Source organism: Melopsittacus undulatus, chromosome Z (assembly GCF_012275295.1).
Source record: "Melopsittacus undulatus isolate bMelUnd1 chromosome Z, bMelUnd1.mat.Z, whole genome shotgun sequence".
Taxonomy (NCBI): domain Eukaryota; kingdom Metazoa; phylum Chordata; class Aves; order Psittaciformes; family Psittaculidae; genus Melopsittacus; species Melopsittacus undulatus.
The window spans coordinates 71026278-71048457 of record NC_047557.1 but is presented as its reverse complement, the minus strand read 5'-3'; the positions used below and the strand labels follow the sequence as shown (position 1 = coordinate 71048457).

Below are 22180 nucleotides of genomic sequence, written 5' to 3'. Positions count from 1 at the left end.
AACCAAAGGTGAGGACTTCCCAACATTTTGTTTTGTTATGCTAGTTAGTAAAGTGAGAGCCTGTCGAGTTATTGGCAAAGATGCAGAAACAGGTGGGATGTTGCCATGTGCCTGACATAATTCTAAATCAGAAATAATTCCGTAAGTGACACTGGAATTAAATGCTTGGAAGAGGAATGTGTGTAACATATCTGCAAAAACAGTTCAGGCTGAGAGCATATGGTGTGTAGAGGGGAAAAAAGATATTTCCTTCCTGATTTAACTGGTCCAAAGGCAGGAGTCTCAGTGAATTGAATAAAGGGCTTAGTTGTCACATAGTATAGCATGAATTCTAATTATAGGAAGCGTTTGCTTGAGTACTTTAGTAGCTATATATTTGTTTGGGGGAGGGGATTTGTTGGTGGAGGAATAATTAATGTACTTTCAAATGATGCAATTTTGAGTTGCAGCAAAAAGGAAAACTGAAATTATCTTAATTAGCATTGTTTGATTGGGTTTTTTTTAATGTTTGTGATACTTCTAACTACAGAAGTTCTGAACTGCAGAAGCCCCCAGCGCCATCTTTTGGCAAATGAACTTGTATATAAAATCTTGAAAAGCGTGTTTAGTTTCTGTTTGGGGAAGTATTTATGTATTAGAAGAGCAAAACCTTCCAAAAATGGAATTTTCCTCTTCAGAGGAAGAAGTGGAACATAAAGGGTTTTAATGTGTCTTGATTTAATAAAAACACTTGCACCCTTAATATAAATCCTTTACTGTATTGAATTTAAAAAAATCTCAGTATTTCTTAGGACAAGATTCTGGTTTGCTGTTAATTTCATTTAACTGTTTAAAAATTACTGGAAATAGAATAGCTTAATATTTTTAGTCATACAAATATTCCAATTTTAAACATGTAAGACCTGAAACAGCAAGTGACCAATATGTTAAGTAAAGTTGTTCTAAATATTCCAGCCTTTTACTACTGCTCTTCCTGCACTGTTGTTATCTTGCTACCATGATACTGGTCACTAATCAGCCAGGTTGTTCAACATTACTGCCACCAGTGCAATTGTACCTCCTAATTAAGGCATACAGTGCAATTCTTCAGTTTTTAAAACTCTTTTCTGCAGGAGTTTTATCAAGATTTAAATGACTACTCTGATGGAAGAGAGTAAACGCAGCATGACTGAAATTTGTAATGCTAAAAGCTCGCAAGAGCTTCAAGGGATTTCTACATGGTGAATTGCAGTTTTGCCAGTAAATAAGGCTTTATTCTTTCACTTGTGGAGAGATTAGGGGCTGATTTGCATGTTCTAAATCTGTGTAATTCTGTATAGTTTTACTGACGAAGGAATTACTCTAAATCACAAGGTAGAAGATTTGTTCAGAAATCTCATTTACAATGAAACGAATTATTATATATATACTTTAAGTAACTAAGATATTTCAATGGGGAAAAGTAATTTTCTTTGGTGTCTTGTATAACTGTTCCATGGACCATTTGGTTTTGTATGTAATTAATAATCACTCTTAGATAAATAAGGTGAAATTTAGCACATTTTTGTAAGAAGCTAGTTGCCTTGAGCTAAACCTGCATTAAAGTGATTTTAGTGTGAGACTTGCAAAGGGAAAAGATAACAATAATAAACCACTTTTTGAAAAGTGTTAGAAAATCTAACGGTTTTGTAGGGACTGGAGTTCTTGTGATAGACTGTATTTCACTGACCATTCATTGTATTGATCTGATCTATCAGAAATCTTTTAGTCCTTTAAGTATATTGTGTTTTAAGCCCAGCCAGTAGCGCAGAACTCTCTTTCACTCGCCCCTTTCTTCCTTCCTGCTACCCTTTGGGCAGGATAGGGAGGAGAATCCAAAGGATGTAACTCCCACAGGTTGAGATAAGACCAGTCCGGTAACTAAGGTATAACACAAAACCGCTACTGCTACCACCAATAATAATAATGATAAGGAAAATAACAAGGGGAGAGAATATAAAACTAGAAGGGTAAGGGAAAAGCAACAATAAACACAAGTTCTGCACAGTACAATTGCTCACTATCTGCCTATCCACACCCAGCCCAACCCAAGCAACGATCTGGGCTTTCAGGGTAACTCCCTCCAGTTTACATACTGGTTGTGACATGCTGTGGTATGGAATACACCGTTGGCTAGGTCAAATTGGGGGTCCTGTCTCTGCTTCTTCCTGGCTTCTTGTGCCCCTTGTCACTGGAAGAGCATGAGAGTCTGAAAAGACCTTGATCAGGGTAAGTGCTACTGAGCAGCAACTAAAACGTGTGTGTTGTCAGCATTGTTCTCAGGCTGAAGTTGAAACATAGCACTGCACCAGCTACTGAGAGTGAGAAAAAGAACTGTTACAGCTGAATCCAGGACACATACACATTTTGTATTTTGTAGTACATGCCTTTAGAGAGACTGAATTTTTAGAGGCCAAAATTTAGGCTTTCTGTGCCTTTTTTTCTAGCTCTTTTATGAACAAGCTCACAGGCCAAGTGGCACTGTAAATTAAACTTACACAGGTTTTCTGCACGTTAACTTAGACTGAGATGAGTGAGTGGGAAAGCAGACACTGGATTACCATTCTTTTTGTCCTTTCAGAACCAAAATGTCCATGAATATACCTGCTACCATACCTGTTGTGACCAGCCAAACTGTACAGAAGTATTAACATATACAGTCTTTTTCTTAACAGCTTTTTGTTTATCTTGGAATTTTTAAAAATTGCTACAGAGTAGATTCCTTGGTTTATAAGTTTCTGATTACTGTAGTGGGTTCACTGCAGTTGACAGTCTTCGGTTTCTGGTTTTGCTTTAGCCTACGCAGTTTCTCTATCACCTACTGTAGCTATGGTATCTAAAACTACAAAGGTGAAGTATCTCCTAGCCTGTGGTAGGTTTTCAGTACTTTATCTTTCCCTGTGTAGATTGTAGAAATGGTTTTCCCCCCTGACCCCATCCTTGCTGTTATTCCTTAGACTACATCTCTTCCAAGTGAAGTGGAAGTGGTAGGCAAGATGCTTATCTAACAGCTGTGTTGACCTGAAGATTTTCTACATTGTTTCCTATTTCATCTTTCCTTTCATTATAAGATCACTTCCATCTCAAACCTCTCAAACTCGCTGGGTGCTCTGTGTTAAAGTCTGTGATCTGCCTTGTTTCTGAGCCCTAATAACATGGCTCTTTGTGAATGAGGACATGTATTTCACCTGCCTGGATGGTACCCTAGCGATAACAGCAAAACACGCAAACTTTGGGTGAACTGCAAGCTGCAAAGTGCAGCACAATGCTGCCAAACACATTGAATGCTAGTGAAACAGCTCAATTTTCACGTAACTGCAAAGAAATTGCTCTCTGGTCACCTTCAGCTTTGTGTGGCCTCATACAAGGTCTGCACTTCAGAAATACTTGACTGGTGCTGAGCAGACGAATTTCTGAAGAGTGATAGATTTCGTAATATGTAGAAGGCATTTTAGGATCTTTTTTTTTTTTCTTTCATCAGAATTAATGACAATTGCCCCTCCAGTACATTTTTTTTGTTTTGGGGAATATTGTTCAATTGTTTCATAATATTGCCAGAGCAACCCAAATCAACCTCTTTCAAATAGTACCTTAGCAGTCTATTTATGAGTAATTAATGCTCATAACCAAAGCTCCACAACCTTTTCAGATGTGGGGCTGTTTATGCCTTTAATCAGTCTACTTTTACATAAAACAGGGGTTAAAGGTCTTTTTATGGGTTTAATTTTAATCTTTAAGTTGAAACTAAATTTGTCTCCATTCAGGACTTTTATGATTTAAGAAAAACACTAGAAGTAACTTACTTTTTAGCAGTGGTTTACTTGCTAAATCTTATGCTGTTAATTTAGTGTGAAAATCACATCTGTGTTATTCAAAAACTATCCAGTGTTTATTCTTTTAAAAAGTGTGCTACAGCATAAACAATGACAGACATTCTGGTTTTCTTCATCTTTCATCAAATTTAGACATCTATTTCATGTTCATACTTATTATCATACTTGGATTAGGATATGAACAATATCCAGAACTAGTGCATATATTGGCAATAAGAAATGTCATAGGCAAATTTCGCAGAATTACTTTTGTATTTGTTTCTCATTGCCATTTTTCTTCCTTGCCTGTATTTTTTTAAGTGTTAAATACATTTTCTTTTTTTTAAAAAAAAAAGGTCATGAATCAACCACTTCTGATATGTACTTGGTTTAGTGATTCAGTTTTTGTTATGTGTTTTCTAATAAAGCACTGATGATTTAATATTTAAATTTGCCTGCTGATTTTGGATAGTAGTTATATATTTCTGTAATATTTTGATGTAGAAATTATTCACAGTATCCAAAACTTCTAGAATAAATGTGCCTGTATCCTTACAAGATGAAAAAAAGAATGGAGTCAGAAGCAGTTTTGAGGTTTCTGTCATCTTGTGTGTAGCAGGATGCCAGTGCTTGTGCATGCTTTACTGTAATAGAACTATGCTTGGAATTAAATTGCAATTCATTAATGGAAATAATGCATATAAGAAAATGTCCATATAATTCCCAACAGCCTGTACGAAATGCCAGTTAACCATGCATTTAAACACAGTTTTATTTATAAATATGCAACATGAATGTCTGTCTTTTGTTTCTTTGGTCAGATTTTCACATAGAAGAAGCTGTGGAGTGGCCTGGGTTAGCCCTCAAACTTGGCCAAGTTTCTGGGTTGGCTCTGGATGCTGAAAATAACCTAGTTATCTTCCACAGAGGTGACCATGTTTGGGATGAAAAGTAAGTAGATATTCTGCCAACTGGCATGCTAGAATGTCAAATTTGTGTTTGTATATCTTAAGAAAAGGTAGACTGAGATTTCTCTCCCCATTGAAAATTTTGTTCTTTGGCTGAAAGTGCCTTCGGCAGACTCAGAAGGAAAGTGGGAACTGACAGTTCAAGATGATAGGGTTACTAGGTCTTCAGACAGCAAGAATGTGTCTCCAGAGAAAGAACATAGAACATGTATGTCCTTAAACTGTATGGCCATGTCCATGTGATATTCACGAAGATTCATTATCCCTTCTTCTCTGTGTGTTTTAGCAGGACTAATTAACCTGGGAGAATGATAGTATGTTATAATACTATTAGCGCTTGGGTTCATGAAAAGCTAGCATGTATTGTCTCCACTTATGTTTTCATTTGTTTTACTGTTTACATCCACTGAACAAAATTAGACTGTTATAAGGCACTCTGTCAAAACAGACTTTGTTCCACTCAACTGATAAAATTTACTACATTTAGTGTCACTCAAAACAGAAGTCCAAACTTTATAATGAACGTTTTTGTAGTGTTTATAAAGTAATATACTTTGAAGTATATTATTTTAAGAAGAGAACATTACAAATAAAATATAGTGTCCTTATTTGTACAGTGTCCTTATGTCTTTGAGCATAAAAAGTAATATGCCTAACTGTTTAGATAGGCACTTTGGAAAAAATTCCATGAAATTGTAACAGAATGCTGGGAGGAAACAGTAGTCTGTTACAGAATATTATGTAGTACTCTTTTTAAATGTGCCTTTTTCGTCTTCTTTCTAAGTGTCTGTTCTCCATATATATATCCATAAGGCTAAAGAGTAGATTTTTTTTTTCAACTTGAATTCAATATAAGACAACATAGTTTCTGAAGATTAGAAAGGGCAGCTTTCTCAACTTTATGATAACAAATTATGCTTAGAATACTGTTTTATGAAGCAAAGTAAATTCATTGGGTTTTTAGTTTAATACAGCAGATAAGGTAATGATTTATGTCTCAAGCATTACATCAGTGAGATCTCCAGCTCAGGTGTATAAATAGAGAGTACAACATTGGGAAGGATGACACATGCTGCAACTTGAATTACCCAAGCTTCAAGTAAATGTTGGTATTGATTGGGGTGTTTTTCATTCTCCTATGCATGAACAAAAGTGCTGTTCTTCATGTCATTAAAGAAAGATAGAAAAAATATTTGAAAATAGGCTGACAGGTGTATTAATTTCTTCTGAAATGCATATTTTTGAGTGTCTGGCAACAGTGGTACACTAACAGCTGGAGTTTGAGACCAAGCAGTATTTGGAGAGTCTATAGATTTTAAATAAAACACAACAAAAATAACAGTCCTTAAAGTAAATAGTATGTGAGCATAATGAATAAACTGTATCGGTAGGCAGATTGAATTTAAGCTTTCTTATAGTGTAGGTGCAGAAGAACATCACAGCTCTGGTCTGGACTTTGGAAATCCACACACCTACCAGCTGTGCTGGGTAACACTACAGTTCACTTAGCTCTGTCCTTGGTGGCCGCCATTGTTCATACTCTGAGTATTTCTAGCATGTGATTATCAGACTTGCCAGAAAAATGCTTTATCTTGTATTTAGTAATGTCGATATGCACGTCAGTCCTGTGTGGGAGGTTGCCATATTTGCCATCATGTGGGGACTGAAGTTGAAACAAAGTGAAACTGGCCTTGTATCAAGAAGCATTTAGGACCAGATATGTAGCAAGATGTACAATGAGCTGCTGTTAACTGAAGCTGGTTATGGGCCTTCCATAAAGATAACTACACAAGATATATTAATTCATTTCAGAGGGGTTTTGTACATCAGTTTTGTGGGTTTTTTTAATTCCTGTGGAGGATGGTATATCAATACATAGAAAAGCTACTGTTGACAGGAACCCTTTATATCAGATAGGCTAAAACTTTCTTAGTCCTGTTTGTATACAGTATGTGACTTTAAAACAATGTATTTGGAAAACATGCCTGTGGTTAAGGTGTTGTTCCATATCTTGTGGCACAGAGGAGGTGCACACAGAGGTTTACTCAGACAATCAGCCTTTTTTATCTTTGGGTATGTAATGGGCATATGAAGTACTCTGGGGACCCTTTCATGGATTGTGCTGGAAAGGAAGGAGTATACGTGTGCTCATTTTTCAGTGAAAAGGAATAAAAAAATAAAGATTTGATAGGCAATTGTTATGACTGTGGTGGGGGGATAATATGTTATCAGACTTTTAAGTTAACATTTATCATTAGCTGCAAACACACAGTTAACTGAATATAATATTCCTTACCAAAACATAAATGTGATGAATCAATCAAGCGTCTGAAAGCCAAGAATTTATTTTCCTGGTTTCAGTGCTTCACCAGCATCATATAGATACAATTCAACAAAAATTATCGTGCTGTTAGGCAATGCACAAATGTTTCCAATGCATTATTAATGTATGCCTTAAAAGCTGGATCTTCATTCAGCTAAATACAGCTGGATGAATGATCTGTGCTCATTTATAAGGCAACTTCAGTCTACTTCAGAACACAAAAGCAGCTCTGCAGCGACAGGCCGCAGATTTCCAGTGGCTGTAGCATTCTTTCCGTGCTTGATTCAAAAAGAAAAGAAATCCTTTTAAATAAGTCAGGTTTTTCTAACACATTGGCTCCCCAGTTTCAAAACAATCTGCTATGTGCAGCATGTGCTGTTCAGAATAAAAAAATTACAACTAATCAGCTATATAAGCAATGTATCAGTTGGAAGATATTTTGTATTTTGTGATGAAAAAACTGTATACTATTTATGCAATTTGTAAAAGATAGAATAGAGAATATAAACTGTGTTCTTGTGGCTGCCTTCTTAACAAGCTAGGCAGGTTCATTTAGGCTGAGCACAGTACCACAATGGTGATGGATATTCATAAAGAATAGTGCTCAGGGTTGTGTCTTCAGGGGTTATGCAGTCAGGTGGTCTGTCTGAATTTAGTATGTAGCCCACCAGAAGGACATTAGATTTAGCAATAAATTGTGTTAGTGTGAATTAGCCAGCTGAGAAGTAGAAGAATAGCTGTGAAATTACACTGGGGTTTGCAATTAGAAGTATTGACGCATGCAGTTTATTTGTCCTTCAATATCAAACTAGTATAAAACTTTGATTTTGGTTCTCTTTTGATATTAAACTGCAGGACCTACTAGAAAACAATGCTGCAGAGCAATGTGACATACTATAGTAATGTGTCCGGTTACTTTGTTTGGGTTTGGTCTTTCTTCTAAGCTAACAGTAGTCGGCATAGTTTTTGTTCTCATTTGTCCTCCTTTATCAGTTGAAGCAAAGGGACATTGATTACTTGGGAAATCGATCTGAAGTGCTGGGAAGGAAGGAGTGAGTGTGATTCTGTAGCATGCTAGTCTTTCTCCTAGAAAAGGAAATTTGAGAGGGAGAAGGTGCATGGAAAATAACTCACATAGATGCATTTCAAAGTTCACTGTGCTTCCTTGGCATAAAATACCATACAGTCTCTTACTTACACTGAAAGCACTCGTTTCCCTGAAGTGCTGGATAGTTGTTAACAGGGAATACTTAGAAGTCTAAACAGCACTGGCAGTAAGAACCAAAATCATAGTAAGGAAAGCCAACCATTTTTTTTTAAGTTGCCTAGATAGTCAGTTTTCCAGAGATGCAGTCTTGGTTTGTGGTTGGTTGGTTGGTTGTTTTTACTGATGCTAGGAGTCTTTTCTGTGATTAACTGTGCTGATTAATAATAATATTAGTATTAACATCAGTCTGCCAAGTGTTGGTTCTCCAGTTCTGGTCATCCATACCTAGAGCAAGTCTTTAAGAGTATTAGGCTCCTTTTAAAATGAAACTGTTTAAAACCAAAGGAACTTGCCATGAATGGTTACCGTCAGTAATGATGAAGAACCCACTGAACCATGGTCAAAAAGCAGATACACACCATAGGACATTTTGTGCCTGTATATCTGCATCTCCCTGTGTTTCCCTACAGCATCATGCAGAGATTTTAGGAGGACTCAGTAGAGAATTTTAGTAACTGTCACTTTGTGCTTAATCATTCACAGTCATTACTGATTTCTGTCAGATATTAAATAAACACTCACGGATAGTTACCATACGTAATGGCAATAGCTAGATATTATTTGTTAATCATAGCCCATGCAGAAACTTAAACACATCCCATTATCGATTTTTCTGTTTATATATGAAGCCAGTATTGCTTTTCTACATTGAAAATTCTAAACATATAAATATTTAATAATTATGCAGAGGAGAGGCTTCTGGGACTGTACAATGTAAAGTTTTAATAGCTTCATCCATAGTCTTCTCTGTGACTATAAAGTATGTTCTTGTTTACTGAGTTGCATCAACAATAGCTGTATTTCTCTAGGGATTAACAAATGGATTTAAAAATACAAGGTGGGAGCAGGGGGTATTACTTACATTCACATGGTTTTCATCCACAGTGAAACACCATTTTCTAACATTTAGACTTACATTTTGTTCAAAATATTTTACAGTCTATTTACCTTCACTAAATGCTGAACCTGTATTTCAGCAGGTCAGAGTAATAGCCAACTTTCCCAGAGGGGTACAGACAACCGTATTTTTATTCTTTGCTAAGCATATGATATGTTATGCCTAGTAAATGTCTTCTGGACAATTAATCCTGCTTCTTAACATCTGAATGTTTAAATGTTGCTTACTTTAATGTATTCCACAAATTAAGTGAGGAGTTGTAGAGTAGAAGAGAAGCACATCATATCCAATAGTCTCCTGGCATGCACTCTCTGTAAAGAACAAGAACCTTAAGACCCGAATCTTTAGTAAGCTTTACCAAAATACTAAATTGTGTCTGGGGAAAAAAGAAAAACACAAAGGCAAAGATGCACAGACTGGCTTAGACAATGCAGAGTATAGTTGTTTTTACTGGCAATTATGCCCTGGTAAACAGATGTGTTTTTACGTAGGCTACATTATTTAAATTCCCATTTCTGATTTGCCATGGCAAAGAAGATTAGAAAAAGAGTTTTTTGCTTGCTGACTTTAGGATTATGTTAATTGTTGTTGTGTTTATTTAGTACTCCTTTAGTTTGGAAATCATAACCTCAGTAGGAAATGCAGACACCTAACACTAACTCTTACAATCATACAGTAATGCAATAAAGCTTATTTAAAGAAAAAAAGAAGGCAATAACCCCACACTGGAATTAAACTACAGAACCTGGCTTTAAGTTGCGTCTGAACTATTTGTCAGTGTAACCTTTTAAAGGTAGCTTTCTGTTCCAATATTTTTGCTTAGCTCTTTTGACAACACATTTGTTTATCAACAAAGAGGACTTGGACCAATTGAACAAAACACAATTCTTGTCCTGCATCCAAGCAATGCAAAACTGCTTCATTCCTTGGGCAAAAGCCTGTAAGTTACATTTCCTTTTATTAATCAAACTAACATTTCTGTGTATTTTACTCCATAAATGTCCCCAAAGCCATTTTCATGTTTTATATTACATCATGTGACTGTAGTCTCTGAGTTTATTGAACTAATTATTACAAAATCAACAACTAATAAACGTAATTTGCCATTTTTCCATCTGTGTTTTCTAGGAATTCATACAGTTTCATCTGCCAACCAGGCAAAAATAGAGAGCTCATGAGTATTATATGTTGTCTTTAAGATAGCAAATACTAGCCTGAGTGAAATTCCAGAGATGAACTGAATCTCTTGTCAAGAAAAATTCTATTCTGTAAAGTTATCTTTTTCATTGAATAATACAAGTAGTTAGTATGTAGAGTATTTGTTGACCTGTAGATAAAAACTGAAATCTTCACACCTACATCGCTCTTCCTGAAAGATGTTTTTAACTTGATTCTTCTACATTTATGCTTGCAGATTTTATTTACCGCATGGTTTGAGCATAGATAAAAATGGTAACTACTGGGTCACTGATGTAGCTCTCCATCAGGTACGTTTACATTAGTTTTAATAGTAGGATCATAATATTTTGCCAAAAAATGTTTTTATTTTCCTAGAGACTTGACACAAATTATTTATCTCGGCCTGTTAAGATAAACATTAAGAATATTCCTACAAAATGCCACCCCATGTGGCCTTCGTGGAATATAGATGTGTTGAAATATTTACTAGACATAGTAAAATAATGGACAGTTGGAAATCATAGAATCATAGAATAGTTAGGATTGGAAAGGACCTCAAGATCATCTAGTTCCAACCCCCCTGCCATGGGCAGGGACACCTCACACTAAACCATGTCACCCAAGGCTCTGTCCAATCTGGCCTTGAACACTGCCAGGGATGGAGCATTCACTACCTCCCTGGGCAACCCATTCCAGTACCTCACCACCCTCACAGTAAAGAATTTCTTCCTTATATCCAGTCTAAACCTCTGCTGTTTAAGTTTCAACCCGTTACCCCTTGTCCTATCACTACAGTCCCTAATGAATAGTCCCTCCCCAGCATCCCTGCAGGCCCCCTTCAGATACTGGAAGGCTGCTACGAGGTCTCCACGCAGCCTTCTCTTCTCCAGGCTGAACAGCCCCAACTTTCTCAGCCTGTCTTCATACGGGAGGTGCTCCAGTCCCCTGATCATCCTTGTGGCCCTCCTCTGGACTTGTTCTAACAGTACCATGTCCTTTTTATGTTGAGGACACCAGAACTGTACACAAAACTCCAAGTGAGGTCTCACGAGAGCAGAGTAGAGGGGCAGGATCACCTCCTTTGACCTGCTGGTCACGCTCTTCTTGATGCAGCCTAGGATACGGTTGGCTTTCTGGGCTGTGAGTGCACATTGAAACTGGCTCATGTTCATTTTCTCATTGACTAACACCCCCAAGTCCTTCTCCACAGGACTACCATGAATTTCCTTTTTGCCCAAAAGTATCTGATTTAAAACATTGATTCTTTCAAGAAATAAGAAGTTTTTCTGCTACATCTTGGCTTATAAAGTCTCTATACTTAAATCCAAAATGTGAAACTAACTCAATTTGCTGTAATCACAGGAAATTTATACTTAGGCAGAAATTTCCTAGAATTGAGGCTATTAAAAAACTAGTAATGGATGTCATAGTCAATGTAAGCATATTCTATAACGGAAACCTCTTCTCTTTTCCCCTTGACTGAAAAAAAAAAGGTTTTCAAACTGGGACCAGATAAGCAGGAACCATTACTCACCTTAGGAGTCGCTATGCAACCGGGCAGTGACAAAAATCATTTCTGTCAACCAACTGATGTGGCTGTGGATCCAAACACTGGCAGCATTTATGTCTCTGATGGCTACTGTAACAGTCGAATCATTCAGTTCTCTCCAAATGGACTATACCTGATGCAGTGGGGAGAAGGTACAGATTGGAGCTCTTGGTACTGCTGTTATCATGAACTCATCATGATCCATGAGATTGCTGATGTTACTGATGCTTTTATTTATACATGTGTGCTAATGAAATACCTTTCAATACCTCAGCTTAGTCACTGCATTCCAATTTTCTCTCTTCTGTTCATACAGGTACTTGTAGTAGTTATATAGAATCATAGAATAGTTAGGGTTAGAAAGGACCTCAAGATCATCTAGTTCCAACCCCCTTGCCATGGGCAGGGACACCTCACACTAAACCATATCACCCAAGGTTTCATGCAGCCTGGTCTTGAACACTGCCAGGGATGGAGCATTCACAAGCTCCCTGGGCAACCCATTCCAGTACCTCACCACCCTCACAGTAAAGAATTTCTTCCTTAGATCCAGTCTAAACCCCTGCTGTTTAAGTTTCAACCCGTTACCCCTTGTCCTAATGAAGTCCCTAATGAATAGTCCCTCCCCAGCATCCTTGTAGGCCCCCTTCAGATACTGGAAGGCTTCTATGAGGTCTCCATGCAGCCTTCTCTTCTCCAGGCTGAACAGCCCCAGCTTTCTCAGCCTGTCTTCATACGGGAGGTGCTGCAGTCCCCTGATCATCTTCATGGCCCTCCTCTGGACTTGTTCTAACAGTACCATGTCCTTTTTATGCTGAGGACACCAGAACTGCACACAATACTCCAAGTGAGGTCTCACGAGAGCAGAGTAGAGGGGCAGGATCCCCTCCTTTGACCTGCTGGTCACGCTCTTCTTGATGTAGCCCAGGATACGGTTGGCTTTCTGGGCTGTGAGTGCACACTGCTGGCTCATGTTCATTTTCTTATTGACTAACACCCCCAAGTCCTTCTCCACAGGACTACCATGAATTTCCTTTTTGCCCAACCTGTAGCTGTGCCTGGGATTGCTCCCACCCAGGTGTAGGACCTTGCACTTGGCATGGTTAAACTTCATGAGGTTGGCATCAGCCCACCTCACAAGTGTGTCAAGGTCCCTCTGAATGGCATTCCTTCCCTCTAGCGTATCAACAGAACCACACAGCTTGGTGTCATAACCCTAACCCTAACCCTAATATATTCTCTAATGATAAAAAATGGGGATTTGTTAGCATGCTTTCAGTACAAGTATTGTGTGTCTTATCAAGAAAATGGCCTGATTTTTACAAAAAACCTTCTTTTTTTAAACACTTGATTAATAATGTAAGCCTTTACAATTTTTGCAAGATTTATGTCATGAACCAATCTGTTTTAATTTTTATTAATAATTACATTTCTGCCTGACTCAGATTTATGTATCAAGCATTACACTACTCCAAATATTGCAGGAAAATAGTGAATTCATAAATCCAGGATTTACAATGATTACCACAATTTACCTATGTAAGTGAGTAAAATGCTAGAAGAAGAGAGCAAACTGGTTTTATTCTTTTCCCAATATCATACTGCATTATGTGACATATTGCTGTTTTTAAGCAAAACAGATAGTGTCAGTGTGTACTTTAACACAAACCTTGATATTTTATTTTGCAGAGACTTCTTTAGGCAGGGCCAAACCTGGACAATTCCATATCCCTCACAGCTTAGCCCTGATCCCCGACTTCAGTCAGCTCTGTGTTGCCGACAGGGAGAACGGTCGAATTCAGTGCTTCAGGTTACAGACTGGGGAGTTCATAAGAGAGATAAAGCACAAATCATTTGGAAGAGAGTTGTTTGCAGTTTCCTATGTTCCAGGTAATCTTTTTTCCTCTTCTCCAGTTTTCAAGTAGTTGCTTTATGCAAGTATATCACAATACAGTATAACTTCATACAGAGTACCTCATGTTATCTTAGGACAGATATTTATTCTCTTTCAAAGTAGAGCTGATGTGATGGAAAATTTGAGAGCTGTCCTGTTTTGCTGTTTCTGAGATGAGAGAAACTTGTATATAATCTCTGCTTCTGAGAAATGATTGATTAGACTCCCTAAATGTTATGTCAACAATTGGAAGATCTTGTTTGCTTCTTAGTGACTGCACAGTCAATACTTCGTTAATAATGCTTTAAAATATTTCAAGGTCCATTAAAGAAAGAAGAATAAAAAGGTTTCAAATTATCAAGAAAAGTTTGGGATTTCAAAATTAAAAGTTAACAGTTTGAAAAATTTGTTGGTCTTATATTACAATTTGGCTAACAATTACTGTAATAAGTTGTGAAGTTAGATTTTTAATACTGACACTGAAAGTCATGTAAACATCCAAAGAGCTGGACAAGCAATTTTGGCATGTCAGGCTGACTACGTAGTTTGTATGGAATTTAGTATCAGGGCTATCTCTCTTACATCTGCCAAGAGCCCAAGAAATGCTCTACTGAATGAGATACTTGTTACCTATATATCTGTCTCTGACAGTGGCAGCACCAGAGGCATTCTAAGGAATATTTATCAGCTTGACTGCATTCTGTGATCCAATCCTCTCCTGCTCCTCATGCATCCACAAGCATTTTATTTAAGGGTGTTAGGAGGTAGCTCCTGATCTCTTCTTCATATCTTCCTATAGACCTATTGCCCATGAGTTTTCCTAATCCCATTATGAAGTGGCTTGTACTGTCTGTCCCCTTGATCCTGCAGTTACCGGCTCCAGAAGTTCGCTAGCCACTTTATTTTTTTAATCTAAAAAAGTGGTACAGTTTCATTGAGTGATTCTAAGTCTCAGCATTTTGGGAGTTTGTGAGAAAAACACTTCCATACTCCCCAGATCTGTTGCCTCTTAGCTTCTCCTCTCCAAACCAGAGAACTCCAACCACCTTAATCTCTCCCTATATGACATTTAATTGTTCAGCCCATTGACTATTGTAGTTGCCTTGCTCTTCTAACATCTTTAACTTCATTACGACTTTCTTGAGAGGCAGAGTAATCCAGTCTCAAGACTTTCTCAATATCCTCAAGCTTTTGACTACCCTGCAGAACTCAGTACCTTCCTCAGCCTGGGAACATGTCACTGTTCTCCCCATTTTTCAGGTCATTGATGAAGACTATTGAATGTAATTGTTTGTCTGCAATCCCTGCAGGATTGCACTACTCAGACTTCTGTATCCTGAAAAATTATAAGCTGCCCTTAAACTCTGTTCTTTGCTTCCTGTTCATTAATTGGTCTTTCATTCAGCCCTGTGACAACTCACATTCTGTAATAGCTTCTGATGCACAGCCTGGTCAAAGGTTTTCTGAAAATCCAAGCATGTCTACAGAATCTCCTTTAGCTGTATGCTTTTTCTCCCCATTGAGAGGTGAGGCACAATTTCTCCTTAAAAGAAAGACATACCAACTTGTTTCCAACAGTCCACATGGGTACATGTCTTATTCTTCATTATAGTTTCTACAGTCTTACCGGGGATGGAGGCCAGAATAGTTGATGTGTACTTCTCAGGCACCATTTTGAGCCCTTCTTATAGGAGGGCATTACTTTGGTAGTCTGCTAGTCTTCTGGAGGAGTGGCTGTTTGCAGTACTAGGTTATTCCAGCTTGACCTGAAGTCTGTAATTTCGCATTTGACTCCCTTCTGAACTTAAGTGAATGCTATCCAAACCTGGTGAATTATTAACATCCAACTTGTCTAGCATCTTTTACGTATCTCCTTCCAGTTGAACTGGCACCTCTGACCTATTAGCTACAAAAAAAAAAACGAGTGTCAGAATCTCCCTCAACAGAAAAAAATAACAAAACCTGAGCTTCTCTGCCACAGGCCCCTCATCAACCTGAGTTGCCCTTTCACACCTTTTCCTCTTGTGGTCCCACTGATTCCCTGGCTGGCTTTCTGCTTTTGATGCATATAAAGAACATTCCATTATCCCATCAAGCATCCTTATCAAAGCATTCTTCAGATACTTTTTTTTTAATGCTTTCAAGTTTTGGTTTGGTTTTTTTTTTTACATTTAACCAATTTGTAATCTCTTGCTTGGCTTGTTCTTCTCCCTTGAACAAAATGTGCATCTTTTATATGCCAAGCTGCATACCTCGCTAAACTTTCCTCTTGTGATTTAGTTTCCTATTGGGTTGACAGACATTTCAGTCTGTCTTTTTCTCTCAGCCATGCTTTTTTCATCTGTACTATTCCAGTTCATCTTGACTATAGTTTGTTGTATGTGTGGTGTTAAAGCAAATCTGGTGTTGTTGCAGGTCTCCTCTTTGCAGTTAATGGAATGCCTTATCCTGGAGAGGCAGAACCAGTACAAGGATTTGTGATGAACTTCTCTACTGGAGAAATAGTTGATACTTTTATTCCACTTAGAAAGGTAGAGTATTGGACAAAGTGCCTGGTGCCTGTAATTATATATATAAAAATGTTGGTAGCATCCTACTTCTCCAACTTTCATAGAACTGTCATAGGAAATAAGATATTTTATAACGTAAGATATTGGAAGGGAATTCTTTATCATATTAACTGAGAATCAGTTACTTTCTCATATTAACACTAGAATTTTGGGTCTTAGTTGCTACATGTGGTACACATTAGGGTTAGGGTTAAAAATATACTATCCTCAAGATGATTCTTACAGATAATACCTTCATTCAGGATAACGATTATTTCATTGCCATAAGACAGTTTTTAAAGCTAATTTAAGAGAAGAATGAATGGCTTGATGTATTCATATATTTAGGTGATAACTAATTGACAAAAAGAAGAGAGTATTCCTAAGCAGAAATAATATTCAACTGTATGGTTGCATCCCTTCTTTACAGAAGGTTGGTTTGGAAGCTATGGCTAAATGTCATTCATACAAAATTGTACATTAAAAATTTTGTGTATTAAAAAAAATATATTCCATAGATTGTCTTACACTAAAGGATGAATTTGAAGATTCACGTTTCTGGGTTACATGTATGTTCTGTTATTTGCAGTCTAGTTTTAAATTCTATTACAGAGAGGGTTTTATTCCCGAGTATAGCAAATAGCTGTGTTGCATACAAACTCTGACAAAAACTAAATATGGGGGCTGGAGACCAAGATTCACAATTTTTTAAATATATATTTCATAGGATGAAATCAAATGCAAATATATATATATATCATTATTGTAAATATTATAAACTTATAAATATTGTAAATACTATAAATATTCTAAATACTATAAATATAAAAATATTTAGGTTGAATACTTTGAATAATCTTCATCTTATTATCCTTGGAGAAGGCAAACATACCATAGAAATCTAATTCCTCTCCCCTGACTCCTCTTAGGCCTTCACACCATCAGCTACTGCTTTTTTCAGTCTAAGGACAGAATATGACCAGTCTCAAGTCTAGGATTAAGGAGACCTCATGAACGTGTAGACACTAAAGTGACTGCTTATCTTCACAGAGCTTTGAGATGCTACATGATGTTGTTGCTTCAGAGGATAAAACAGTATTTGTTGGAGATGTTCATGCCAGAGCAGTGTGGAAGTTTGCACCCACAGAAAGTACGTTCTTTTTGTTTTTAACATCATAACTTCATATTCTGTATCTTCAAGGCAGTACCACTTAGCTGATACCACTGGCCAAAAGCTTGTTGGCTTAATGACAAAGATTTAAGTACCCTGCAAGCTCTGCCTGCAGAATTGGTATGCTACAGCTCTGTTTGCATTAAAAGACCATTCTTAGCATTGCTGCATGCCCTATGAAACAGGGGTCCGAGTGCATGAGTTTGTCACAGGAGGAATCAAAATGCATTTGCCTTGTGGTACATCTGTCCCTTGTTATGTCACTACCTACTTAAACAATAGCATGATTTTTCAGCATTTTAGTAATTTTAATGTATCGTTTGCTAAGAAGTCAGCTGCTTCTTTTTGAGGTTATCATACAGGAAACTCCCAGGGGCTGAAGTAAAGACACAAGTCAACTTAAAATTTATATTCATTTCATTGGGGTCTTTATCACTAGAAAATGAATCTAGGATAATTTTAAGTCCTATTTCCATGAAGCGGAAACACTTCCCAGTTCTAATCTAGTAACACCCAATGCAAGCAACCTGACTTCAGTGAGAGGGACCTGATTAGTCAGACATCAATTTAGTAGGATTCAAAGAGAGTTTAGATATATTACAGGAATAAAAATATAATCAACTGTTACATTATACTGGATAAAAAATGTATGAGAGAGATAAAGCTCAGGCTTCAGGGTATTAGTCAACCAGTAAGACTCTGCTGTTATAAATGAGCTTCTGACTAAGCTAGTGATTCTGTATTTGTCCAGTTATAATTCATGGATTTTCCTTGGGGCATCTGGTATCAGCTGCTCTCAGTAACAGGAGACTGGACCACATAAATTGTAATTATGACTGGATATGACTTTTTCTGCATATAGTAACCTGAACAAGAAAAATTCTAGGCTTTTATTTAAAGGAACACTAGAATAAAATAATAATGGAATTATTCATCACCTGCAGGTGGAGGAAAATCCGTGTATATAATTTTCTTTTTAGCTTTATCTGCAATATAAAACTGCAGTAGCTAGTGAGCCCTGGTTCAGAAAGCCTTTAATCCATTGTGATTTTGATTGTAATCAACATTTTTATTTTTGTCAGACTCCCTTGAACCTTAACATGTGCCCGTAAAATCTCTCTGTGGCATAAGAGTTACTTATTGCAAACACCTTCCATGGATCAAGCTCTTTCTTATTTCCATGGCCTTGTGAGCTATTTAATCATTTATATTGACTCTCCTTGGTGAAGCTGACGGGAATTGTTTACTGTAGGATTGTACTGAACATTTGAGAAAGCTAGCAGAGAAATGTCACTGTCTTTCTGAAATGTCAGTTGTCCTGAAGAATAATTTTATTTTACAGAAATGGAACATCGGTCAGTTAAAAAGGCTGGTATTGAGGTACAGGAAATAAAAGGTTAGTCTGATTCATAATGGAAATGAAGAAACCAGTATTTTCACATAGATTAGGAACAGGCTTCTGCCAAGTTGGAGGCAAGAACGCTATGTAATTTGACTGTTACTTTTTACCATCATTTCATACAGATAAAATGAACAGTGTTACATAGTAGAGGCTATTTTGCAGCAAATCCAAACATTTCATTTTCAGTGATGACAAGTGCTTCACAGGCACTAAAATAAAAATTTAACTAGTGGATTAATTCTGTACCACCATCTGGTATGGTCCTGACTGGTATCTGTGTCAGCTCCCTTTTGATGCAGAAATGTCTCTGAAATGTAACTGTGATAGTTACACACACACACCCCAACACCCTTCCCTCTGTTTTACAGCCCTCAACCAAAAAACTTACTTAAAATGGCAAGTGGTTTATCTTTCTGCATAGTCTTTCAATATGCAGCCTTGATAGTCATACCATATGGCAAAAAAACCCAAAATTTTTCTATTTATATTTATTTCCCTAGGTTTACTGCCTTTTTTTTTCCTTAACTTATCTTCATTAAAATGACGAGAAAAAGGAAAACAAAAATAAAATAAAAACATGTAAAAACTTACTATAAGGAGATAAAGAAATACATGTAGAGATCAAAGGGGTAAAATAGCAGTTTCGGAAGATGAGAAGTAGTTTTAATCATTTGTATCATTATGTGGGTCCTTTATGTTGGAAATGAAGTTTATTTCCCTCTCAGAAAAACAATACCAGTCTGCTGAGAGGTCTCTATAAAATATTCACACATTCGTAAATGTTTTTCTTTGGTTGAATCAGAGCTTGTGTGGTTTGCTTTAGCCATGTATATGCAGACTGAGGAGAATACCAGCAGATCGCAACTGGCAATTCCAAGCATATAGAACAAAGTAGAATAAAGGAGGCTGAGATTATAAAACAATTACATCCTTATTGTCAAAATAGTTATCCTTCTGTTTTCTCTCTATTTGTACGTCAGCCCTACTGAGGCACTGAGAAGTGTTCACAATGCAGCATTCATAGTAGAACAAATCTAGAGATACATTAAGAATGCATTTTGGCTTCTTTAGTAAGATAGCTAGTTGACGGTCCTAATGCTATAGAGAAAACCGGATTAGTACCACCAGAAACAGTTCTTAAGTAACAAACTCTAAAACTGTTTAGGGTACCTGTACTGAAATTAACATCTTTCAACTCCACTTGAAGAAAACAGGTAGCCAATGGACTTTATGCCATCCTCTGCTTAATAAATGGGCAGGAGTGGCATGTATTGTCACAACTTCCTTGTGACAGGCTATTACTATTGTGCTGCTGCGAAGTGGGGGACTGTGGAGATGTAGGAGTTCTCCTGTGTGGAGGACAGTAGTTTTGCTCAGAGGTAGACAAGACAGTGGAGGAAAGTTGCTCTTGGCTGTAACTACTACTTGAACAGAGAGCACTATGATTGTTAGCACTGTGTTTAGTGTGTTCAGTGTAAACTGAAGCATTCCCTGTTCCTTCAGAACAAAACATCATTTTGATACAGAATCAAAATGGAGTTGATTCAGAGTATGTTCCTGACACAGCTACTTAAGACATGCAGCTGTTGTGGTTAAAGCACAGCCAGTAACTCAGAGCCATGCAGCTGCTTGCTCACTTCCTTCTCTTTTCCTCCTCCTGCAGGGTTGGGGGGGAAGAATCAAAAGAATGTAATTCCCACAGGTTGAGATAAGAACAGGCCAGTAACTAAGATATAACACAAAACCACTGGTGCTACCACCACCAATAATAATAATGGTAAGGGAAATAACAAGGGGAGAGAATATAAAACTAAAAAGAGAAAGGAAAAAAAACAATAAGCACAAGTGATGCACAATACAATTGCTCACCAGCTGCCAACCAATACCCAGCTTGACCCTAGCAGCAGTCTGGGCCTTCCGGGTAGCTCCCCTCAGTTTATATAGTGGGCATGAGGTTCTGTGGTATGGAATACACCCTTTGGCTAGGTCAGATAGGGGGTCCTCTCTCTGCTTCTTCTCGGCTTCCCATGCCCCTTCTCACTGGCAGAACATGAGACTCAGAAATTCCTTGACTGGAGTAAGCATTACTTAGCAACAACTAAAACATTGGTGTGTTATCAGCATTGTTCTCAGACTAAAGCCAAAACACAGCACTGCACCAGCTACTAGGAAGCAGAAAAGTAACTATTACAGCCAAATCCAGGACAGGAGTTAAATCAGACTTTAAAATATATAGCTAGACATATTTACTCATTAAGTTAGCACAAAACATGCGATTCTTTATGCACATACAAAACAGCATAGAGGATTTTACTGGAATTGGTTTTCTCCTTGTAGATGGAGACGTAATAAAGTAGTCAGGAATGCTCAGGTGCAGTTTTCAAAAGTTCTTCAGACTTTCAGAACCAAAGTTCTCTCATTGGAGTTTGGAAAATATAACCCTTTGTCACAAGTTTCGTTAAAAAGAACTTTACCTGCCTTCCTTTTTTTTATGATAATACATAATATACTGAATTTCTATATTACATGTGGAAGTGTTATTTATCAGAATGAGATATTTATTTGACATTATATCACACACCTACTTGCAAAAATAGATCTTTTGGGGATTTTCCTGTCCTTTAAATCGTAGATAGTTTTTAAGAATAAACTCTCCCTGACACCTCTCCTTTCCCCATTGAGAAAAAGGAAGAGCATCTTTGCTAATGAGTGATATCATTCAGACTCTCTCTGCCTTACTTTGGGATAACATCAGCAAGAACTAAAAATGTCTCCATAAGTGTTTTTCCTTTGTGTCCTTGTTACTCCTTGTTACACATTTCAGGTATTCTAGCTTATTCTTTAATGCCTTGTTCTGTTGCTTGATGCAAATGGATTACATGCTGGAATTGTATTCTCTTTAAAGAATCAGGAAAAGTTGTAGAAGGCAGATTGAAAAACACCCCAGAATCAACAGACCCTATGAAGAAGCAGGAAAAACAACATTTAGTCCAACAACACACCAGCACTGGAATTTCATTTGTTCTTATTACAACTCTTCTAATTATCCCTGTTGTTGTTCTGCTGGCAATTTTGTTATTTATTCGATGGAGGAAGACAACTGTCTATGGAGGTAACCATGAGTAACTCTAGAGAACAGGCTTTTATTAT

The 22180-nt window shown here is 37.3% G+C and overlaps 1 protein-coding gene across 8 annotated transcripts in view; it reads left to right on the top strand.

The window, feature by feature from the left end:
• PAM (peptidylglycine alpha-amidating monooxygenase) overlaps window positions 1-22180 on the top strand; it is a 137028-nt gene that overhangs the window by 110777 nt on the left and 4071 nt on the right. For 6 of the 8 annotated variants that reach the window (XM_034072771.1, XM_034072772.1, XM_034072769.1 and 3 more), the window contains 9 exons: window positions 4652-4781; window positions 10110-10226; window positions 10701-10773; window positions 11959-12166; window positions 13704-13904; window positions 16324-16439; window positions 17508-17607; window positions 18971-19024; window positions 21936-22142. In XM_034072771.1, the coding sequence (XP_033928662.1) occupies window positions 4652-4781; window positions 10110-10226; window positions 10701-10773; window positions 11959-12166; window positions 13704-13904; window positions 16324-16439; window positions 17508-17607; window positions 18971-19024; window positions 21936-22142 (1206 nt within the window). The remainder of the gene's footprint in view (window positions 1-4651; window positions 4782-10109; window positions 10227-10700; window positions 10774-11958; window positions 12167-13703; window positions 13905-16323; window positions 16440-17507; window positions 17608-18970; window positions 19025-21935; window positions 22143-22180) is intronic. The other 2 variants (XM_034072773.1, XM_034072775.1) reach the window with 2 other exon arrangements.